At 46.2% G+C, this 19,664-nt stretch overlaps 2 protein-coding genes across 4 annotated transcripts in view; both read right to left on the bottom strand.

The window, feature by feature from the left end:
- Window positions 1–1,584: 1,584 nt before the first annotated feature.
- On the bottom strand, window positions 1,585–14,545 carry LOC139566384 (plastin-1-like). Of its 2 annotated transcripts, none has more exons than XM_071387509.1 (18): window positions 14,387–14,545; window positions 12,496–12,651; window positions 11,886–12,027; window positions 9,080–9,172; window positions 6,559–6,719; window positions 6,310–6,439; window positions 5,505–5,637; window positions 5,345–5,426; window positions 5,069–5,234; window positions 4,711–4,853; window positions 4,509–4,604; window positions 4,223–4,418; window positions 3,958–4,036; window positions 3,700–3,814; window positions 2,841–2,974; window positions 2,630–2,753; window positions 2,425–2,549; window positions 1,585–2,286 (listed from the first exon to the last, which is right to left on the bottom strand). In XM_071387509.1, exons 4-18 carry the CDS (start codon window positions 9,147–9,149, stop codon window positions 2,148–2,150), a joined length of 1,893 nt encoding a protein of 630 aa, XP_071243610.1. In that variant the 5' UTR covers window positions 9,150–9,172; window positions 11,886–12,027; window positions 12,496–12,651; window positions 14,387–14,545; the 3' UTR covers window positions 1,585–2,147. The 2 variants fall into 2 exon arrangements, with proteins under 2 accessions (XP_071243610.1, XP_071243611.1); XM_071387510.1 differs by having other exon boundaries at window positions 6,559–6,694; window positions 14,387–14,543.
- Window positions 14,546–17,584: 3,039 nt separating this feature from the next.
- Window positions 17,585–19,664, bottom strand: part of LOC139566512 (serine/threonine-protein kinase PAK 2-like) — a 29,127-nt gene continuing 27,047 nt past the window's right edge. For both annotated transcript variants that reach the window (XM_071387806.1, XM_071387807.1), the window contains exons 13-15: window positions 19,238–19,434; window positions 18,916–19,053; window positions 17,585–18,823 (exon numbers count right to left, since the gene is read on the bottom strand). In XM_071387806.1, the coding sequence (XP_071243907.1) occupies window positions 18,737–18,823; window positions 18,916–19,053; window positions 19,238–19,434 (422 nt within the window). In that variant the 3' untranslated portion in view covers window positions 17,585–18,736. The remainder of the gene's footprint in view (window positions 18,824–18,915; window positions 19,054–19,237; window positions 19,435–19,664) is intronic.

The following is a 19,664-nucleotide window of genomic DNA, read 5'->3' as shown; positions in this document are numbered from 1 at the left end:
ATTTAACACCATAGTACCCTCCAAACTCATCATTAAGCTCGAGACCCTGGGTCTTGACCCCGCCCTGTGTAACTGGGTCCTGGACTTTCTGACGGGCCGCCCCAGGTGGTGAGGGTGGAAACAACATCTCCACCCCGCTGATCCTCAACACTGGGGCCCCACAAGGGTGCGTTCTCAGCCTTCTCCTGTACTCCCTGTTCACCCATGACTGCGTGGGCATGCACGCCTCCAACTCAATCATCAAGTTTGCAGGCACACTTAACCAGCATGGCTACCACAGCATTCTGTAGTGATACACCATCCCATCTGGTTTGCGCTTAGTGGGACTATGTTTTTCAAATGGACAATGACCCAATACATCTTCAGGCTATGTAAGGGCTATTTGACTAAGAAGGATAGTGATGGAGTGCTGCATCAGATGACCTGGCCTTCACAATCACCCAACCCCAACCCAATTGAGATGGTTTGGGATGAGTTGGACTTCAGAGTGAAGGAAAAGCAGCCAAAAAGTGCTCATCATATGTGGGAACGCTGGTTGAGAGAATGCCAAGAGTGTGCAAAGCTGTCATCAAGGCAAAGGGTGGCTACTTTGAAGAATCTAAAATACAAAATATATTATATTTTTGGTTACTACATGATTGCACATGTGTTATTTCATAGTTTTGATGTCTTCACTATTCTACAATGTAGAAAATAGTAAAAAATAAAGAAAAACCCTTGAATGAGTAGGTGTCCAAACTCTTGACTGGTACTTCATATTCTAAGTGCTTATAGGTCTCTTGTGGTATATATTCTAAGAGTTTGTAGGTCTCTTGTGGAATATATTCTAGGAGCTTGTAGGTCTCGTGTGGTTTATTTCCATTATCAGGCTGAGCACCAGTGTTTGGCTCCAAAATGTTGCCGTTTGTGTTTCCACCTCTGAGGCTCAGCCCAAAAAAGCTGTATCTGTGGTACAGTAATTATTACTGCCAGTTGAAATGTGGGAGTGAGGCGAGAGGGGAAGATGTAACTGTGAATTAAATGGACTAAATCACATCCCAGCGTTGTTAGTGAGATGGAAGTTGGGACCATGCATCGAATCACACAAGGCTAACTGACCTCGTTCCAACACACAGTTCTCCTTTGTTGTCCTCCTGTCACGACTCCTACCGAAGGTGGCTCCCCTTCCTGTTCGGGTGGCGCTCGGCGGTCGTCGTCACCGGCCTACTAGCTGCCACTGATCTCTTTTCCCTCCTTTTCTGTTTATTAGTTGCACCTGTGTTTAGTTAGGCTAATTGGTCGGGCTTTATTTTCCAGCCGGCCCGCCTGCTGTTGTGCGGTATTATTTCAGTGTACGTATGTACACGGCTGTAGGTCACGGTTGTTCGTGTGTTGGTATTTTTTCTGGACTGTTTAATGTTCCCCGTGTTTGGGGCATTTGTTTGGGTTGGCGTCTGTTCACCGTTGTGGTGCATTAAAAGTAGCGCTACCCTGAACTCTCTGCTTCCTGCGCCTGACTTCTTCCTCCACTACACCCCGGGCGTTACACCTCCTTTGTTTCTGGTAAACATTTATCTCAGTCCTGGATGAAGGGTGTCAAAAACACGCGTTTCTTAAATGGGTTTTATTATACATGTTTATACATGTTTTCAAAAATGCACCAACCCTTCCACACACACATGCATGAACAAAATGTCAGTCTGTTATCTTCGGCAGATTGAGTTGTTAAGAGAATTACACGTCTGTAGTGTGTCTGTACTGTTAATTCTGTAAGGTGTGTGTATGTGTGCGTGTGTCTGTGTGATTGAAACCAAAGGGTTCATGTCCCCTCCACTATATAGATTTATAATTCTATTCTGTTGTTTCTTTTACACAGAAAGAATTGATACATGAGTAATTTAGAGATATTAAAATGATTCATCAGTGCCTCCTTAAGCACACTAGGCACATAACCGCTCGGTTTCTATCAGTACGAAATAAATGTTTAATGAACAAACAGCTGCGCTCTGATTCTCCGATTATATACACTGATCTAATCACAGACTAGATGAGCAGGAGACAGGAAGAGGGTAAAGGGTAAGGAGCAAATTGGGACAGGCTGTTAGTGTATGTTAGTGTGTCTGAGTGTGTCTGAGTGTGTCTGAGTGTGTGTGTGTGTGTGTGTGTGTTCAGCCGTCAGCTTTCTTCATGCCCCTCCCCATCAGGCATGCGAACACAGTCAGAACCATCTTGGGTTTCACCTCAACCAGGTCATCAGGCAGAGCGTAGACACGGGCTCCGATCTTCCTAGATACCGTGATAGCGTACCTACAGGAAGACAAAAGGAAAGGGAAGTCAGCTCAGGGGTCAGGGGTCAGAGGATAGAGGTCAGTTAGAAGTAAGAGATTAGAGGTTGGGGGTCGAGGTCATTTAGAGTTCAGAGGTTAAGGATCAGGGGTTCTTTACTTGGCGTTGTTGAGCTTGTCTGCATCGCTGAGCTCCCCTCTCTTCACCAGCTCCTCTTTGATAGATTTGGGGGCGATGATGTCTAACAAGTCTATCACTGGGAGACTAGTACTGATCAGCTTATCCTGCAGGACACACACACACACATTAAAGCTGTTCACATGCACACAACGTGCACTGCACACTCACACACATACACACCCACCTTGAAGCTGCTGATCTGTGAGTCCTTGCCTCCCTCTTTGAGCTGAGTGTTGACCCAGTTGATTATGATTTGGTCTCCAATCTTCTCCCCATCTCCTAGATCAGACAACACCTGGAGAGTGTACCTGAGAGGGGTGGGGGATGATAGAGGGATAGGAGGTGAGAGAGATGTTGAAGTGAAAAGGAAAGGTGTGTGTTTGTACTGTACATACCTCCTCATCAGCTGCCAGACCAGAGCCAGTGTGTGCATGGGACTTCCCTCGTTCAGATTCACTCCTCCAATTCCCACCAATGAGAATCGAGCTTTATTCCGACCCAGTTCCACCGCATAGGTACAGTTCTCCAACTGCACACACAGACACACCAACACAATGCCTGGAAATCCTCTGTATTTTCATCAACAAGATATTGATAAAAGAGAGTCTCTGCGTGCGTGCGCATGTGCGTGTGTGTGTGTGTGTGCGCACGCATGTGCGTGTGTGTGTGTGTGCGCGCGCATGTGCGTGTGTGTGTGTGTGTGTGTGCCAAATACGCCGGATATTGAGGCCAGGGGGAGGTGCTCGTTTTGGAAGTGGGCTGCTCATTGGACGGCTACCTGGAGCAGGCCTTTGCTGAGAAGCCTGAAAAAAACTAGGGCAAAGCAACTGGCTAGGTACTGGTCTGTTTCAGCTGTTGTGCTGTTGTGGGCAGCCTAGCTGTTTGGAGAAGCAGGTGCTTTCTGTGCCCTTGAGTGCCATGCATACATGGACCTTTGACATGTTTGGGATCCTTTTTTTGTCAATTTGATTGGTGGATTCAAATAAAGTATGTAAAATGTGTGTGTACCTTCTTCATGTTACTGCCCAGTGCAGAGTATGTGTGTGTACCTTCTTCATGTTACTGCCCAGTGCAGAGTATGTGTGTGTACCTTCTTCATGTTACTGCCCAGTGCAGAGTATGTGTGTGTACCTTCTTCATGTTACTGCCCAGTGCAGAGTATGTGTGTGTACCTTCTTCATGTTACTGCCCAGTGCAGAGTATGTGTGTGTACCTTCTTCATGTTACTGCCCAGTGCAGAGTATGTGTGTGTACCTTCTTCATGTTACTGCCCAGTGCAGAGTATGGAGGTCTGTTGACTGTTTTCCACTCTACAGGGACGTTGACTTTCTCATACAACTGGAGAATCACCACCGCATCACACAGGTCACTGCAACACACACCAATCAACACATGCAAACATCAACACACACATGCATACTGTGTGTGTGTGTGTGTGTGTGTGTGTGTGTGTGTGTGTGTGTGTGTGTGTGTGTGTGTGTGTGTGTGTGTGTGTGTGTGTGGTTCCTGTACCAGTAGAGGCGGTTGACATAGGGAGCAACTCCCAGAGAGTTCATCCAGTTCCTGAATGTTTTCTCCTCTCTGGATTCTCCTGTTAGGACCACATTACACATATTACAGTGTGCTGTGTGTGTGTGTGTGTGTGAGAAAGAAAGAGTGTGTGTGTGTGTGTGTGTGTGTGTGTGTGTGTGTGTGTGTGTGTGTGTGTGTGTGTGTGTGTGTGTGTGTGTGTGTGTGAGAAAGAAAGTGTGTGTGTGTGTGTATGTGCGCAGCTCACCCTCTATGAGTGCTGTGTCTATGTTGTTGCTGTTAGTCCTCTTCAGGGCCGGGTGTGTGTTGAAGAGGTTGGCTACGAAGGCCAGGTTCAGCTTGCTGTTGCCAGACACCACATCCATAGGAGACACAAACTGTCTGCAGTCCAGACGGGCTGCCTGGCGAAGCATCATCTCTGCCCTGCGTTCGTCGTCACGCTCCTATACATACACACACACACAAACGTAAGTGGCAACACACACACACGCATGCAAACATGAACACGCACATATGAATACACACCCACTTACATTGATGCCGGTCATATCGATGTGGATGGCCATCTCGTCTATGTCCTCTCCTTTAGGTGAGATCTGGTCCAACAGGTAGAAATATGCCCTGGAATCCTACAAACACAGTATAATGACAGCATTAATATATAAACAACAACATATTTTCAGTGTGTGAGTGTGCGCGTGACTGGACGTGAGTGACTGTGTGTGTGTGTATTACCTTGATGTCTTGGCTGAAGTTGCTGATTGGTTGGGCCCCAGCGTTGCCTAGGTGATGGTTGACCCAGCGTAGCAACAGTTCTTCAGGAGACAATGACATCAGGTGCTCTAACTCCTCCCCCTCAGACAGCATGTTAATAAGAGCTGCAAATAAACACAATCAGCCAATCGGCTTGCAGTGTGGTACATATACACACACAAAAACAGCCAATAGGCTTGCAGGATGTAACAGGTGGGGTCATATAATTTGACATGGGCACGAAGTTCATATGACATTGAAACTAAATTAGACACTCTCTTTGTTTGTGGCTGTGTATGCGTGCATGTGTGTATGTGTTTGACAATGTGTGTGTGTGTACCTTCGTTGCTGCTGATCTCTATGTCAGCAAACAGTCCTATCTTGATAATCTGCCAAAGCAGGCCCAGCACCAGGTGGGGTTTCCCAGCCATCAGGTCAGGGGCGTCGATGTTGACCACTGTACAGCCGATAGACAACGCAGAGTTTATCGCCAGCATCAGGTTTTCCTAGAGAAGGGACAGAGAGAGTGAGTTACAGTTTGGATAAGGGACAATCCAACTTTTCCTGTGTGTGTGTGTGTGTGTGTGTGTGTGTGTGTGTGTGTGTGTTAACTCACGGTCATGGTGAAGGTGGTGTGTTTCTTGGTGTTGATGACTCTCTCATCGATGGTGTCAGACTGGGAGAGGTTGATCATTTTACTGCAAAGACAAAACAGACTATATGATAGCCGTGTGTGTGTGTGTGTATATATATTTGTGCCTGTGTGTGTGTGTTACCAGAGCAGGATCCCATCCTTTACTGATTTGAAGAGACTGTCTCCGTCAGGGTTCATGGGTAGAAGGTGTTTACAGTCTTCATCTTTGGCCAGAGACTTGTTGATCCAGTTCACAAACGCCACCTTCTCCTCATCTAACACACACACACACACACACACACACACACAGTCTAGTACAGCTAACCTTGTGGGGACATACAATTCAGTCCCATTCAAAATCCTATTTTCCCTAACCCTAACCCTAATCCGTACTCTTACCCTAACCCTAACCTTAACCCTAACCCTAACCCTAACCCTAACCCAAAAACCTAAACTTTATCCTAACCCTAAACCTAACCCTAGCTCCTAACCCTAACCCTACAACTAACCCTAGCTCCTAACCTTAATATTTAACTTAATTCTAACCCTAATTCTAACCTTAACCCCAAACCCCCTAGAAATAGCATTTGACCTTGTGGGGACTAACAAAATGTCCCCAGCTGGTCAACTTTTTGTTCGTTTACTATTCTTGTACGGACTTCTGGTCCCCACAAGAATAGTTAAACACGTCCACACACACACACGTCCCCACACACACACACACACGTCCCCACACACACACACACACACGTCCCCACACACACACACACACACGTCCCCACACACACACACACGTCCCCACACACACACACACACGTCCCCACACACACACACACGTCCCCACACACACACACACGTCTCCACACGTCTCCACACGTCCCCACACACACACACACACACACACACACATGAATAGAACACACACATAATACTCTCTCTCTCTCTACCTGAGTAGGAGTGCTGTGTTCCCTCGCTGGAGATTCCTGACAATCCTCCAAAGGATTGTATCCCTTCTCTCCTGGCGATGGTTTTCTTGAACGTCTCACTGAGCTCCTTACTCTTCAGCTCCTGGTAGATCTACAAGACAGGATGGGCGGTGTCTCTGAGTGTGTCTGTGTGAGTGTGTCTGTGTGAGTGTGTCTGGATGCGTGCCTACATGTGTCACCGTCTTTACTTCGGTGTATTTTATATCTTACCGAGACAAACTCTTCAAAACTGATTTTCCCGTCCTTGTTGGTGTCTCCTGCTACGAAGATCTCCACTATGTCTCTGACTCTGTAGCCTGGCATGGAGAAACTAGCCTCTCTGAACAGCTCCTGCAGCTCAAAGTCACTGACAAAACCACTGTTGTCAGTGTCTGTATGGGAGGAAACACAGACAGACAGACAGACAGGCAGGCAGGCAGACAGACAGACAGGCAGACAGGCAGGCAGGCAGAATTAGGACCAGATGAAGTGCCATGCTCAAGGCCAAAATGGCAGCCCGTTACTAGTTCTCTCCCTTCTTGTCATCTCTGGGTTCAGGATTTTAACCAGCAGCCGTTTAGCTACTAGTCTCCCTCTCTAACCTCTAGGTTACCTCTCTAACCTCTAGGTTACCTATCTCCCACTCTAACCTATAGGCTACCTATCTCCCACTCTAACCTCTAGGTTACCTCTCTAACCTCTAGGTTACCTCTCTACCTCTAGGTTACCTCTCTACCTCTAGGTTACCTCTCTACCTCTAGGTTACCTCTCTACCTCTAGGTTACCTCTCTACCTCTAGGTTACCTCTCTACCTCTAGGTTACCTCTCTACCTCTAGGTTACCTCTAGGTTACCTCTCTACCTCTAGGTTACCTCTCTACCTCTAGGTTACCTCTCTACCTCTAGGTTATCTCTCTAACCTCTAGGTTACCTATCTCCCTCTCTAACCTCTAGGTTACCTCTCTAACCTCTAGGTTACCTCTCTAACCTCTAGGTTACCTCTCTAACCTCTAGGTTACCTCTCTAACCTCTAGGTTACCTATCTCCCACTCTAACCTATAGGCTACCTATCTCCCACTCTAACCTCTAGGTTACCTCTCTAACCTCTAGGTTACCTATCTCCCACTCTAACCTCTAGGTTACCTCTCTAACCTCTAGGTTACCTATCTCCCACTCTAACCTCTAGGTTTCCTATCGCCCTCTCTAACCTCTAGGTTTCCTATCGCCCTCTCTAACCTCTAGGTTACCTCTCTAACCTCTAGGTTTCCTATCGCCCTCTCTAACCTCTAGGTTACCTCTCTAACCTCTAGGTTACCTATCTCCCACTCTAACCTCTAGGTTACCTCTCTAACCTCTAGGTTACCTCTCTAACCTCTAGGTTACCTATCTCCCACTCTAACCTCTAGGTTACCATTCTAACCTTAATGTTACCTATCTCCCTCTCTAACCTCTAGGTTACCTATCTCCCTCTCTAACCTCTAGGTTTCCTATCGCCCTCTCTAACCTCTAGGTTACCTCTCTAACCTCTAGGTTTCCTATCGCCCTCTCTAACCTCTAGGTTACCTCTCTAACCTCTAGGTTACCTATCTCCCACTCTAACCTCTAGGTTACCTCTCTAACCTCTAGGTTACCTCTCTAACCTCTAGGTTACCTATCTCCCACTCTAACCTCTAGGTTACCATTCTAACCTTAATGTTACCTATCTCCCTCTCTAACCTCTAGGTTACCTATCTCCCTCTCTAACCTCTAGGTTACCTCTCTCCCTCTCTAACCTCTAGGTTACCTATCTCCCACTCTAACCTCTAGGTTACCTCTCTCCCTCTCTAACCTCTAGGTTACCATTCTAACCTTAATGTTACCTATCTCCCTCTCTAACCTCTAGGTTTCCTATCGCCCTCTCTAACCTCTAGGTTACCTCTCTAACCTCTAGGTTACCTATCTCCCACTCTAACCTCTAGGTTACCTCTCTAACCTCTAGGTTACCTCTCTAACCTCTAGGTTACCTCTCTAACCTCTAGGTTACCTCTCTAACCTCTAGGTTTCCTATCGCCCTCTCTAACCTCTAGGTTACCTCTCTAACCTCTAGGTTACTTTCTCTAACCTCTAGGTTACCTCTCTAACCTCTAGGTTACCTCTCTAACCTCTAGGTTACCTCTCTAACCTCTAGGTTACCTCTCTAACCTCTAGGTTACCTCTCTAACCTCTAGGTTACCTCTCTCCCTCTCTAACCTCTAGGTTACCTCTCTCCCTCTCTAATCTCTAGGTTACCTCTCTCCCTCTCTAACCTCTAGGTTACCTCTCTCCCTCTCTAACCTCTAGGTTACCTCTCTCCCTCTCTAACCTCTAGGTTACCTCTCTCCCTCTCTAACCTCTAGGTTACCTCTCTCCCTCTCTAACCTCTAGGTTACCTCTCTCCCTCTCTAACTTCTAGATTATCTAACATCTCCTAATTGGGTCTGATGAACTGCAGTGTACGTATACAGAGTTTGTAGCAATTTGATGCTCACTTATCAGGAATGTACTGACTAATGATGAGTCATCTGGCAACCACTCAGTTCACCGATGGACCTGGCAACCCCTGACACGTAGAACAAAACCTTTTGCACACCTGAAGTGAAGTCGTAGAACAGGTGTGCAGGTCCCTTACACAGAGTGAACTGACCAATAAAAAAACTTATACTGCTTTATGATTGGTTATAAACCATGACCTGAGTCAGCATTTGCTGCAAGCGCTGTGTGTGTGTGTAACTAACCGATCCTGTTGAAAGCCTCTCGGAGCTCCTCCAGGTCCTCTCGTGATATCTGGGTCACCTTGTTCGCCATACTGGACAGTCTGTCTAGATGACCTGATACACACACAGTCAATTTATCATCACAATAAAGGGAAATATTTGTAATAGAAACGCGAGGTACAGATGCAGAACAAACTTGACTGCTAAACTAACAAAGAGGCAACATGCTTCCATTGTGGCCTCATGCTTCCATTGTGGCCTCATGCTTCCATTGTGACCTCATGCTTCCATTGTGACCTCATGCTTCCATTGTGACCTCATGCTTCCATTGTGACCTCATGCTTCCATTGTGACCTCATGCTTCCATTGTGACCTCATGCTTCCATTGTGACCTCATGCTTCCATTGTGACCTCATGCTTCCATTGTGACCTCATGCTTCCATAGTGCTAAACTAACAAAGAGGCAACATGCTTCCATTTTGACCTCATGCTTCCATTGTGACCTCATGCTTCCATTGTGACCTCATGCTTCCATTGTGACCTCATGCTTCCATTGTGACCTCATGCTTCCATTGTGACCTCATGCTTCCATTGTGACCTCATGCTTCCATTGTGATTCATACTTCCATTGTGACCTCGTGCTTCCATAGTGCTAAACTAACAAAGAGGCAACATGCTTCCATTTTGACCTCGTGCTTCCATTGTGACCTCGTGCTTCCATTGTGACCTCGTGCTTCCATTGTGACCTCGTGCTTCCATTGTGACCTCGTGCTTCCATTGTGACCTCGTGCTTCCATTGTGACCTCGTGCTTCCATTGTGACCTCGTGCTTCCACTGTGACCTCGTGCTTCCATTGTGACCTCATGCTTCCATTGACCTGCCAGTGTATTGAGCAAAAAGCTAATCTACCCATTCTAACAGTGATAAGTGTGCTACCACAGGCTGCAGAGAATACAGAGCTAACTAGAATAAGGAGAGTGTAAAGATAAGACTATCTACAATCTAGAATCTAATCTATATATTGAACCATACAATCTAATCCCCAGAAGGTAAGGGTCCATATCTTTAAGCTCTCAAAAACGACATGATACAGTTCTGTATGATGATCTATTATTATTGAAAATAGTTGTGTGGTTATTGATTAACTAGAGAGAGAGATAGAGGACAATAAGGACATGTGTTGTGTGTTGTGTCCTGGAATGGCCTCAATATACACTGAGTGTACAAAACATTAGAAACACCTGCTCTTTCCATGACATAGACTGACCAGGTGATTCCAGGTGAAAGCTATGATCCCTTATTGATGTCACTTCAATCTGTGTAGATGAAAGGGAGGAGACAGGTTAAGGAAGGATTTTTAAGCCTTGAGACAATTGAGACATGGATTGTGTATGTGTGCCATTCAGAGGGTGAATGGGCAAGACAAAATATTGAAGTGCCTTTGAACGGGGTATGGTAGTAGGTACCAGGCACACCGGTTTGAGTATGTCAAGACCTGCAATGCTGCTGCGATTTTCACGCTCAACAGTGTGTTTCAAGAATGGTCCACCACCCAGAGGACATCCTTCCAATTTGAAACAACAATGGGAAGCAATGGAGTCAACATGGGCCAGCATCCCTGTGGAACGCTTTTGACACCTTGTAGAGTCTATGCCCCGTCGAACTGAGGCTGTTCTGAGGGCTCACTCAGCGTAGACTCCATTTATGGCCGTGACTTTGATCCCACAGCTCTGTACCGTTCCATTCAAGTTTAGTCAATTCAGGAAATGAATTTGATATCGGATGCACATTTTGAATTTGAATTGACTGAATTGAAAATGATTTGACCCACACCCTGCTGCCTTGTGTACACACTCCTCGCCCCTCCCCACCACACACCCTGCTGCCTTGTGTAAACTTTACACACTCCTCGCCCCTCCCCGCCACACACCCTTCTGCCTTGTGTAAACTTTACATACTCCTCGCCCCTCCCCGCCACACACCCTGCTGCCTTGTGTAAACTTTACACACTCCTCGGCCCTCCCCGCCACACACCCTGCTGCCTTGTGTAAACTTTACACACTCCTCGCCCCTCCCCGCCACACACCCTGCTGCCTTGTGTAAACTTTACACACTCCTCGCCCCTCCCCGCCACACACCCTGCTGCCTTGTGTAAACTTTACACACTCCTCGCCCCTCCCCGCCACACACCCTGCTGCCTTGTGTAAACTTTACACACTCCTCGCCCCTCCCCGCCACACACCCTGCTGCCTTCTGTCAACTTTACACACTCCTCGCCCCTCCCCGCCACACACCCTGCTGCCTTGTGTAAACTTTACACACTCCTCGCCCCTCCCCGCCACACACCCTGCTGCCTTCTGTCAACTTTACACACTCCTCGCCCCTCCCCGCCACACACCCTGCTGCCTTGTGTAAACTTTACACACTCCTCGCCCCTCCCCGCCACACACCCTGCTGCCTTGTGTAAACTTTACACACTCCTCGCCCCTCCCCGCCACACACCCTGCTGCCTTGTGTAAACTTTACACACTCCTCGCCCCTCCCCGCCACACACCCTGCTGCCTTGTGTAAACTTTACACACTCCTCGCCCCTCCCCGCCACACACCCTGCAGCCTTCTGTCAACTTTACACACTCCTCGCCCCTCCCCGCCACACAGCCTGCCGCCTTGTGTAAACTTTACACACTCCTCGCCCCTCCCCGCCACACACCCTGCCGCCTTGTGTAAACTTTACACACTCCTCGCCCCTCCCCGCCACACACCCAGACAGCTCCCCTCGCTGACCCTCCACACACTGACCCCCGGGGGCTCACACCACAGAACACACCTTCATAAAAGCCCGTGTCTGTTTGGTCCTGTTCTGGACGAGAGGGGCCAAGGTCTCTCTGCTCCCCGCGTTCAGTCACTCCTGGCTGAGTAGAGCGGGTCTGTCGACTGACCTAACAGAGGCTAGAAGTTGTTCAGCTGCGCTGAGTAGAGAACAGGAGTTTTATTCTTTTACAGCCATCTCCACATGAACATCAGCTGTGGAGATAACTGCAGTGTTGTGAGCTGATATGTTCATTATTATGTGGTGTCCTTGATAACTAAATGACATTATAAAAACATATATACAGATGAATGATAGCAGTAGCCAGTTAGACATTTACTTCGCAAGACATTGACTTACTAAGTGCAACAAGTATATTACAGAACTTAAACAGTACTGGCTGAGACAAGACTGTATGAAAAGTTCTGCTATATTTTTCATCCCGCTGTTCGCCAGCTACTTAGAAGACTTTGATGACTCCTTGCGGCCCTAGACTCCGTATCATTCGGTGCCAAGTAGTGATCGATCAGTCTTCCTCCTTTGATATACTGTAAGTGTCTGAAAGCTCCACATAGGCTGCTGTATTTGCGTAGTAAATAGTAGCCGAAACAGGAAACTGAAGACTTACCGTGAAGACAGGATCCGACAGGGCTGGAGAAGCTTGGTAGAGGTTTAGAGGTGGTCAGGTGTCTTCTCGCTCGCTGTCCTGACCGAAGCAGCGGAGGACAAGAGACCTTCGGCCCATTGAACTCTGGGATGGGCGTGGTCCTCCAGAGGCTCCAGCCTGGGAGTTAGCAATTAACCCTTTAGCTGTGTCATCTGTTTCTTTCACCACACACTGGCATGCACGAACGCACACAAGCATGCACACACACACACATTGTAAAGAGACGTAAGAGAGGTGTGTGTTGGCTACAGGTGTGTTGGGTTTCTAACAGCCATGTTTAATAAATGAGAACTCTAGCTGTACATACCCTCCACACACACACACACACACATTCCTTTCTATGTTGCCAGACAATACAGTGAAACTTGATGCAAGGAGAAAACAGCACATTATTACACAAACTCACCGCTTTACCGTAACAACCCACCGCTTTACCGTAACAACCCACCGCTTTACCGTAACAACCCACCGCTTTACCGTAACCATCCAAAGCTTTACCGTAACCACCCACCGCTTTACCGTAACCACCCACCGCTTTACCGTAACAACCCACCGCTTTACCGTAACAACCCACCGCTTTACCGTAACAACCCACCGCTTTACCGTAACAACCCACCGCTTTACTGTAACAACCCACCGCTTTACTGTAACAACCCACCGCTTTACCGTAACAACCCACCGCTTTACCGTAACAACCCACCGCTTTACCGTAACAACCCACCGCTTTACTGTAACAACCAACCCCTTTACTGTAACAACCCACTGCTTTACTGTAACAACCCACTGCTTTACCGTAACAACCCACCGCTTTACCGTAACAACCCACCGCTTTACTGTAACAACCCACCGCTTTACTGTAACAACCCACTGCTTTACTGTAACAACCCACTGCTTTACTGTAACAACCCACTGCTTTACTGTAACAACCCACTGCTTTACTGTAACAACCCACTGCTTTACTGCCACAGCAATGCTTCACCTTGGTAGTGACACAGATAGAGCCATATAGAGAAATTCTGAACTTACTGACTTTTCAAACAACAGCTAGCTGAACTACTATGGTTACTGAGAATCCAAATACTCCTTATGCCTGGCAAAGTTGGCCAAACCTTTATTTGGCTCTGGTCACCCAGTAACTCAGTCCTCCAGTACTGCAGTAAGGATCTGGTCACCCAGTAACTCAGTCCTCCAGTACTGCAGTAAGGATCTGGTCACCCAGTAACTCAGTCCTCCAGTACTGCAGTAAGGATCTGGTCACCCAGTAACTCAGTCCTCCAGTACTGCAGTAAGGATCTGGTCACCCAGTAACTCAGTCCTCCAGTACTGCAGTAAGGATCTCTGGTCACCCAGTAACTCAGTCCTCCAGTACTGCAGTAAGGATCTCTGGTCACCCAGTAACTCAGTCCTCCAGTACTGCAGTAAGGATCTCTGGTCACCCAGTAACTTAGTCCTCCAGTACTGCAGTAAGGATCTCTGGTCACCCAGTAACTTAGTCCTCCAGTACTGCAGTAAGGATCTCTGGTCACCCAGTAACTTAGTCCTCCAGTACTGCAGTAAGGATATCTCTGGTCACCCAGTAACTTAGTCCTCCAGTACTGCAGTAAGGATCTCTGGTCACCCAGTAACTCAGTCCTCCAGTACTGCAGTAAGGATCTCTGGTCACCCAGTAACTTAGTCCTCCAGTACTGCAGTAAGGATCTCTGGTCACCCAGTAACTTAGTCCTCCAGTACTGCAGTAAGGATCTCTGGTCACCCAGTAACTTAGTCCTCCAGTACTGCAGTAAGGATCTCTGGTCACCCAGTAACTCAGTCCTCCAGTACTGCAGTAAAGAGCTTACTGTCTGTCACTCACCAGCCTGCTGAGAGGTTTAGGACCCGGCCTGCAGGATAACAGGGATCCGGCCTCCCCCTCTCCTCTCCTCTCTTCAGAAACACACAAGTCCCACTCGCTCCCTGAACCAAATAACACACGCCTCTATGCGTTGTCTCTATGCGTTGTCTCTATGCGTTGTCTCGACACACACCGACCTCAGTAGTCTGTCTACCTCCAAAACAGACCTTCAGAACTCCATCTGACACCTGATCAGCCCAGTCTCACACCGGGCCTCTCTGGTTACACACACACACACAGCTATCAAAACATAAATGTTCCCCAACTACAGATGCTATTGGGTATTGTATAGCTTACATATCTCAATGTGAAACCATCTAACAATCAGTGCTTTATATTGGTCCCATAATTACACTGTAATCCAGCTGTTAAAGACCTGAGAGATGAAGCACTATGACTGAGAAAGAGAGCGTGGGAGAGAAGGGAGAGCGAAAGGAGGAGGAGCAGAGCGAGAGAAAAGGGAGGGAGGGAAGGAGTGAGAAAGAGAGAGTGGGGTAAAGGGGTGGGGGAAAGAGAGAGAGAGAGGGAGATACGCTGTGAAAATCTACAGTGAAAAGCAGTGAACGCAGAATGCCCTCCACTGGCACAGCCAGAGTACTTCACCTATAATGTTCTACACAGACACAGTACTTCACCTATAATGTTCTACACAGACACAGTACTTTACCCTATAATGTTCTACACAGACACAGTACTTTACCCTATAATGTTCTACACAGACACAGTACTTTACCCTATAATGTTCTACACAGACACAGTACTTTACCCTATAATGTTCTACACAGACACAGTACTTTACCCTATAATGTTCTACACAGACACAGTACTTTACCCTATAATGTTCTACACAGACACAGTACTTTACCCTATAATGTTCTACACAGACACAGTACTTTACCCTATAATGTTCTACACAGACACAGTACTTTACCCTATAATGTTCTACACAGACACAGTACTTTACCCTATAATGTTCTACACAGACACAGTACTTTACCCTATAATGTTCTACACAGACACAGTACTTTACCCTATAATGTTCTACACAGACACAGTACTTTACCCTATAATGTTCTACACAGACACAGTACTTTACCCTATAATGTTCTACACAGACACAGTACTTTACCCTATAATGTTCTACACAGACACAGTACTTTACCCTATAATGTTCTACACAGACACAGTACTTTACCCTATAATGTTCTACACAGACACAGTACTTTACCCTATAATGTTCTACACAGACACAGTACTTCACCCTATAATGTTCTACACAGACACAGTACTTTACCCTATAATGTTCTACACAGAACTTTACCCTATAATGTTCTACACAGAACTTTACCCTATAATGTTCTACACAGACACAGTACTTTACCCTATAATGTTCTACACAGACACAGTACTTTACCCTATAATGTTCTACACAGACACAGTACTTTACCCTATAATGTTTTACACAGACACAGTACTTTACCCTATAATGTTCTACACAGACACAGTACTTCACCCTATAATGTTCTACACAGACACAGGACTTCATCCTATAATGTTCTACACAGACACAGGACTTCACCCTATAATGTTCTACACAGTACTTCACCTATAATGTTCTACACAGTACTTCCCCTATAATGTTCTACACAGACACAGTACTTCACCCTATAATGTTCTACACAGACACAGTACTTTACCCTATAATGTTCTACACAGACACAGTACTTCACCCTATAATGTTCTACACAGACACAGTACTTCACCCTATACTGTTCTACACAGACACAGGACTTCATCCTATAATGTTCTACACAGACACAGGACTTCACCCTATAATGTTCTACACAGTACTTCACCTATAATGTTCTACACAGTACTTCCCCTATAATGTTCTACACAGACACAGTACTTCACCCTATAATGTTCTACACAGACACAGTACTTCACCTATAATGTTCTACACAGACACAGTACTTTACCCTATAATGTTCTACACAGACACAGTACTTCACCCTATAATGTTCTACACAGACACAGTACTTCACCCTATAATGTTCTACACAGACACAGTACTTTACCCTATAATGTTCTACACAGACACAGTACTTCACCCTATAATGTTCTACACAGACACAGTACTTCACCCTATAATGTTCTACACAGACACAGGACTTCATCCTATAATGTTCTACACAGACACAGGACTTCACCCTATAATGTTCTACACAGTACTTCCCCTATAATGTTCTACACAGACACAGTACTTCCCCTATAATGTTCTACACAGACACAGTACTTCACCTATAATGTTCTACACAGTACTTCCCCTATAATGTTCTACACAGACACAGTACTTTACCCTATAATGTTCTACACAGACAGTACTTTACCCTATAATGTTCTACACAGACACAGTACTTTACCCTATAATGTTCTACACAGACACAGTACTTTACCCTATAATGTTCTACACAGACACAGTACTTTACCCTATAATGTTCTACACAGACACAGTACTTCACCCTATAATGTTCTACACAGACACAGTACTTTACCCTATAATGTTCTACACAGACACAGTACTTCACCCTATAATGTTCTACACAGACACAGTACTTCACTGTAACGGGTGTCTAGATCTTCCTCCTCCTCGGACGAGGAGAGGAGAGAAGGATCAGAGGACCAAAATGCAGCGGGTTGTGAATACATAATTAAGTTTATTAAAGTACAGACGAAAACCGAAAACACTTCAACAAACTACAAAATAAGAAAACGACGTAGACGAAACCTGAACATGGAACTTACATAAAGACACGAAGAACTCACGAACAGGAACAGACTACATCAAACGAATGAACAAACCGAAACAGTCCCGTGTGGTGCAACATACACAGACACGGAAGACAATCACCCACAAACAAACAGTGTGAACAGCCAACCTATATATGGTTCTCAATCAGAGGAAAACGTCAAACACCTGTCTCTGATTGAGAACCATATAAGGCTAATTACAAGTGACCTAAACATAGAAACACAAAACATAGAATGCCCACCCCAACTCACGCCCTGACCAACTAAACACATACAAAAATAACATAAAACAGGTCAGGAACGTGACATTCACCTATAATGTTCTACACAGACACACGCACACAAGCATTAGTTCAAGTCTATCTTTAATAATAATTTACATAGACTGTTTGAAAATACATGGTTTCCAGTAAAAATAAACTTTTGGTTTCATTAATTAGAAATGAACAATAGAAGGGGATACTCATTAAAATCCTCACCCTCATCAGACTCAACCAATCAACCTCTGACTGGAATGTCTGTGAAATGGAATGGAACTAGTCTGGCACGGTGGAATGCTTTTTGATTGGCCAATCACAGGAGCAAATCCTAACTTCCACTTAAGTCACGTTTTCACGTAGTCATGCGTTGATGTCAATGGAACACTATGTGAAAGTTCAACTTAATGAAGTGAAAGTTAGGCTTCACCCCATAGAGCCTAGAGGTTGTGTTCATTAAGGCACACCGTTATGGAACGTTTCTATCAGAATGTTAGTTACAAAAAACGAAATGAAAAGTATTCATACACATTAAAAAACAGTTGTCTAAACATCCAGATTTGCCAAAGTACATAATATACAAAACGATTATGAAATGTTTTATTTGGTTTTGCTGCCAAAATATTTGAATTGAATACCGAGATAGTTCCATACAGCAATTATTTTCTTTCATTTTGTTAAAGGTGCAATCTGTAGTTTTATTTGCAGGTGTACTGCAACACTGATACTGTAGGCTTGAAATGAACTATTTGTTTGTGGGACAATCATTTTTACAGATTGCACCTTTAAGTTTCTTAGTCAGAGTCGAGAGAAAGAAAGAACAGGTAGCAGGCAGAGAGACAAGCAGAACAAGAAAACCTCACAACATCTGAATGAACAAGAGGGTGAGGAAAATGGAGGGCGGGTGAGGGACAGATGAGGAGGGGGGGTGAGGGACAGACAGGGAGGGAGGGGGTAAGAGACATAGGAAGACTGGTGTGTGATATGGAGTGAGGGGTGAAGGACAGACGGGAAGGGGAGTCAAACAGAGCAGGAGGCTGACTTGTGTGACTTGTAGGTGTACGAGCCAGGGCGCTAGCAGGCTAGCATTTAGCATCAAGGAGGAGATACTGTCAGTTACAGAGAGGCACTGACGAGTTGGCACAGTAGGGCTGGAAGTTAGCTGGTAAGGCTAGTAGTTAGCAGTTAGCGGTCAGGCTAACAGAGAGACAGAGAAATCCAGTGTATCTGTGGCTAACCAGGGTTAGCGGTTACTCTTCATGGCCTCCTTGGCTGCCAGGATGAGAGGGGTGAGGCTGGAGAGAGGCTTGGCCAGCTTTAGGAATGGATGCTGCAGGGAAGACAGGAGATCAACCAATGAAACAAACTACTCTCATCACGATGGGTGTGTATGTGTTTGTATGTTTGTGCGTGTGTGTGTACCTGCAGTAGTTCTTTCCCCCCTCCTCTCTTCTCTACATCCATCTCCAGACAGCGGGACAGGAAGGACCTGAACACTGGAGATAACTTCTCTGGAGACTGGAGCTCTGGAGTCCCATTGGTGGCTATCAGGTAGAGGGCCTGTAGGAGACACACAGACACACACTGAACATTAGTGGCCACCAAGTGCAATGCCTGGACACACACGCATGGAACCCACCCTCCACCCCCACACCCACACACCTCCACCCCCCCACACCCCCACACACACACTCACACACCTTCACCCCCCCACACATACACACACACACAAATCCATCCTCACCCTGAGTGGGTTCTCGTTGAGGTAAGGGGGTTCTCCCTCCACCATCTCTATAGCCATGATGCCCAGGGACCAGATGTCCACCTTGGGTCCGTAGGCCTTCCTGGTCACCACCTCAGGAGCCATCCAGTAGGGAGTCCCCACCATGGTGCTCCTCTTACTCTGCTCTGGAGTGATCTGGGCACAGAACCCAAAGTCAGCTGGAGAGGGAGGGGAGAGAACAGACATGTTAGGGGGATTGTCAACCCAGCAGTATAACGATAGGGTACAATGCAATAAGATCCAAGTTAGCGTGACTGTCAAGCTAATATGAAACATTCATCTAGTCACATTCAGCTAGACAGGAGAGAAAACAGGTAAGTTAGTGTGATTGTCAAGCCAACACAATGATAGGACACAAAACAAAAGGACACTTAGGATTGGCAAGGCA

Source organism: Salvelinus alpinus, chromosome 38 (genome assembly GCF_045679555.1).
Source record: "Salvelinus alpinus chromosome 38, SLU_Salpinus.1, whole genome shotgun sequence".
Classification (NCBI taxonomy): Eukaryota; Metazoa; Chordata; class Actinopteri; order Salmoniformes; family Salmonidae; genus Salvelinus; species Salvelinus alpinus.
Note: the sequence above shows the minus strand (reverse complement) of the source record. Positions and strands in the feature narration are given on the sequence as shown.

Bases quoted from the DNA above. Each gene is read 5' to 3' on its own strand.
- LOC139566384 (XM_071387509.1), bottom strand. From the start codon at position 9,149: ATGGCGAACAAGGTGACCCAGATATCACGAGAGGACCTGGAGGAGCTC. The intron at 5,427-5,504 runs GTAACACACACA...TTGTCTTTGCAG, and splicing joins AAGGATGGGATCCTGCTCTG to TAAAATGATCAACCTCTCCC. The intron at 4,419-4,508 runs GTAAGTGGGTGT...GTGTATGTATAG, and splicing joins TCGATATGACCGGCATCAAT to GAGCGTGACGACGAACGCAG.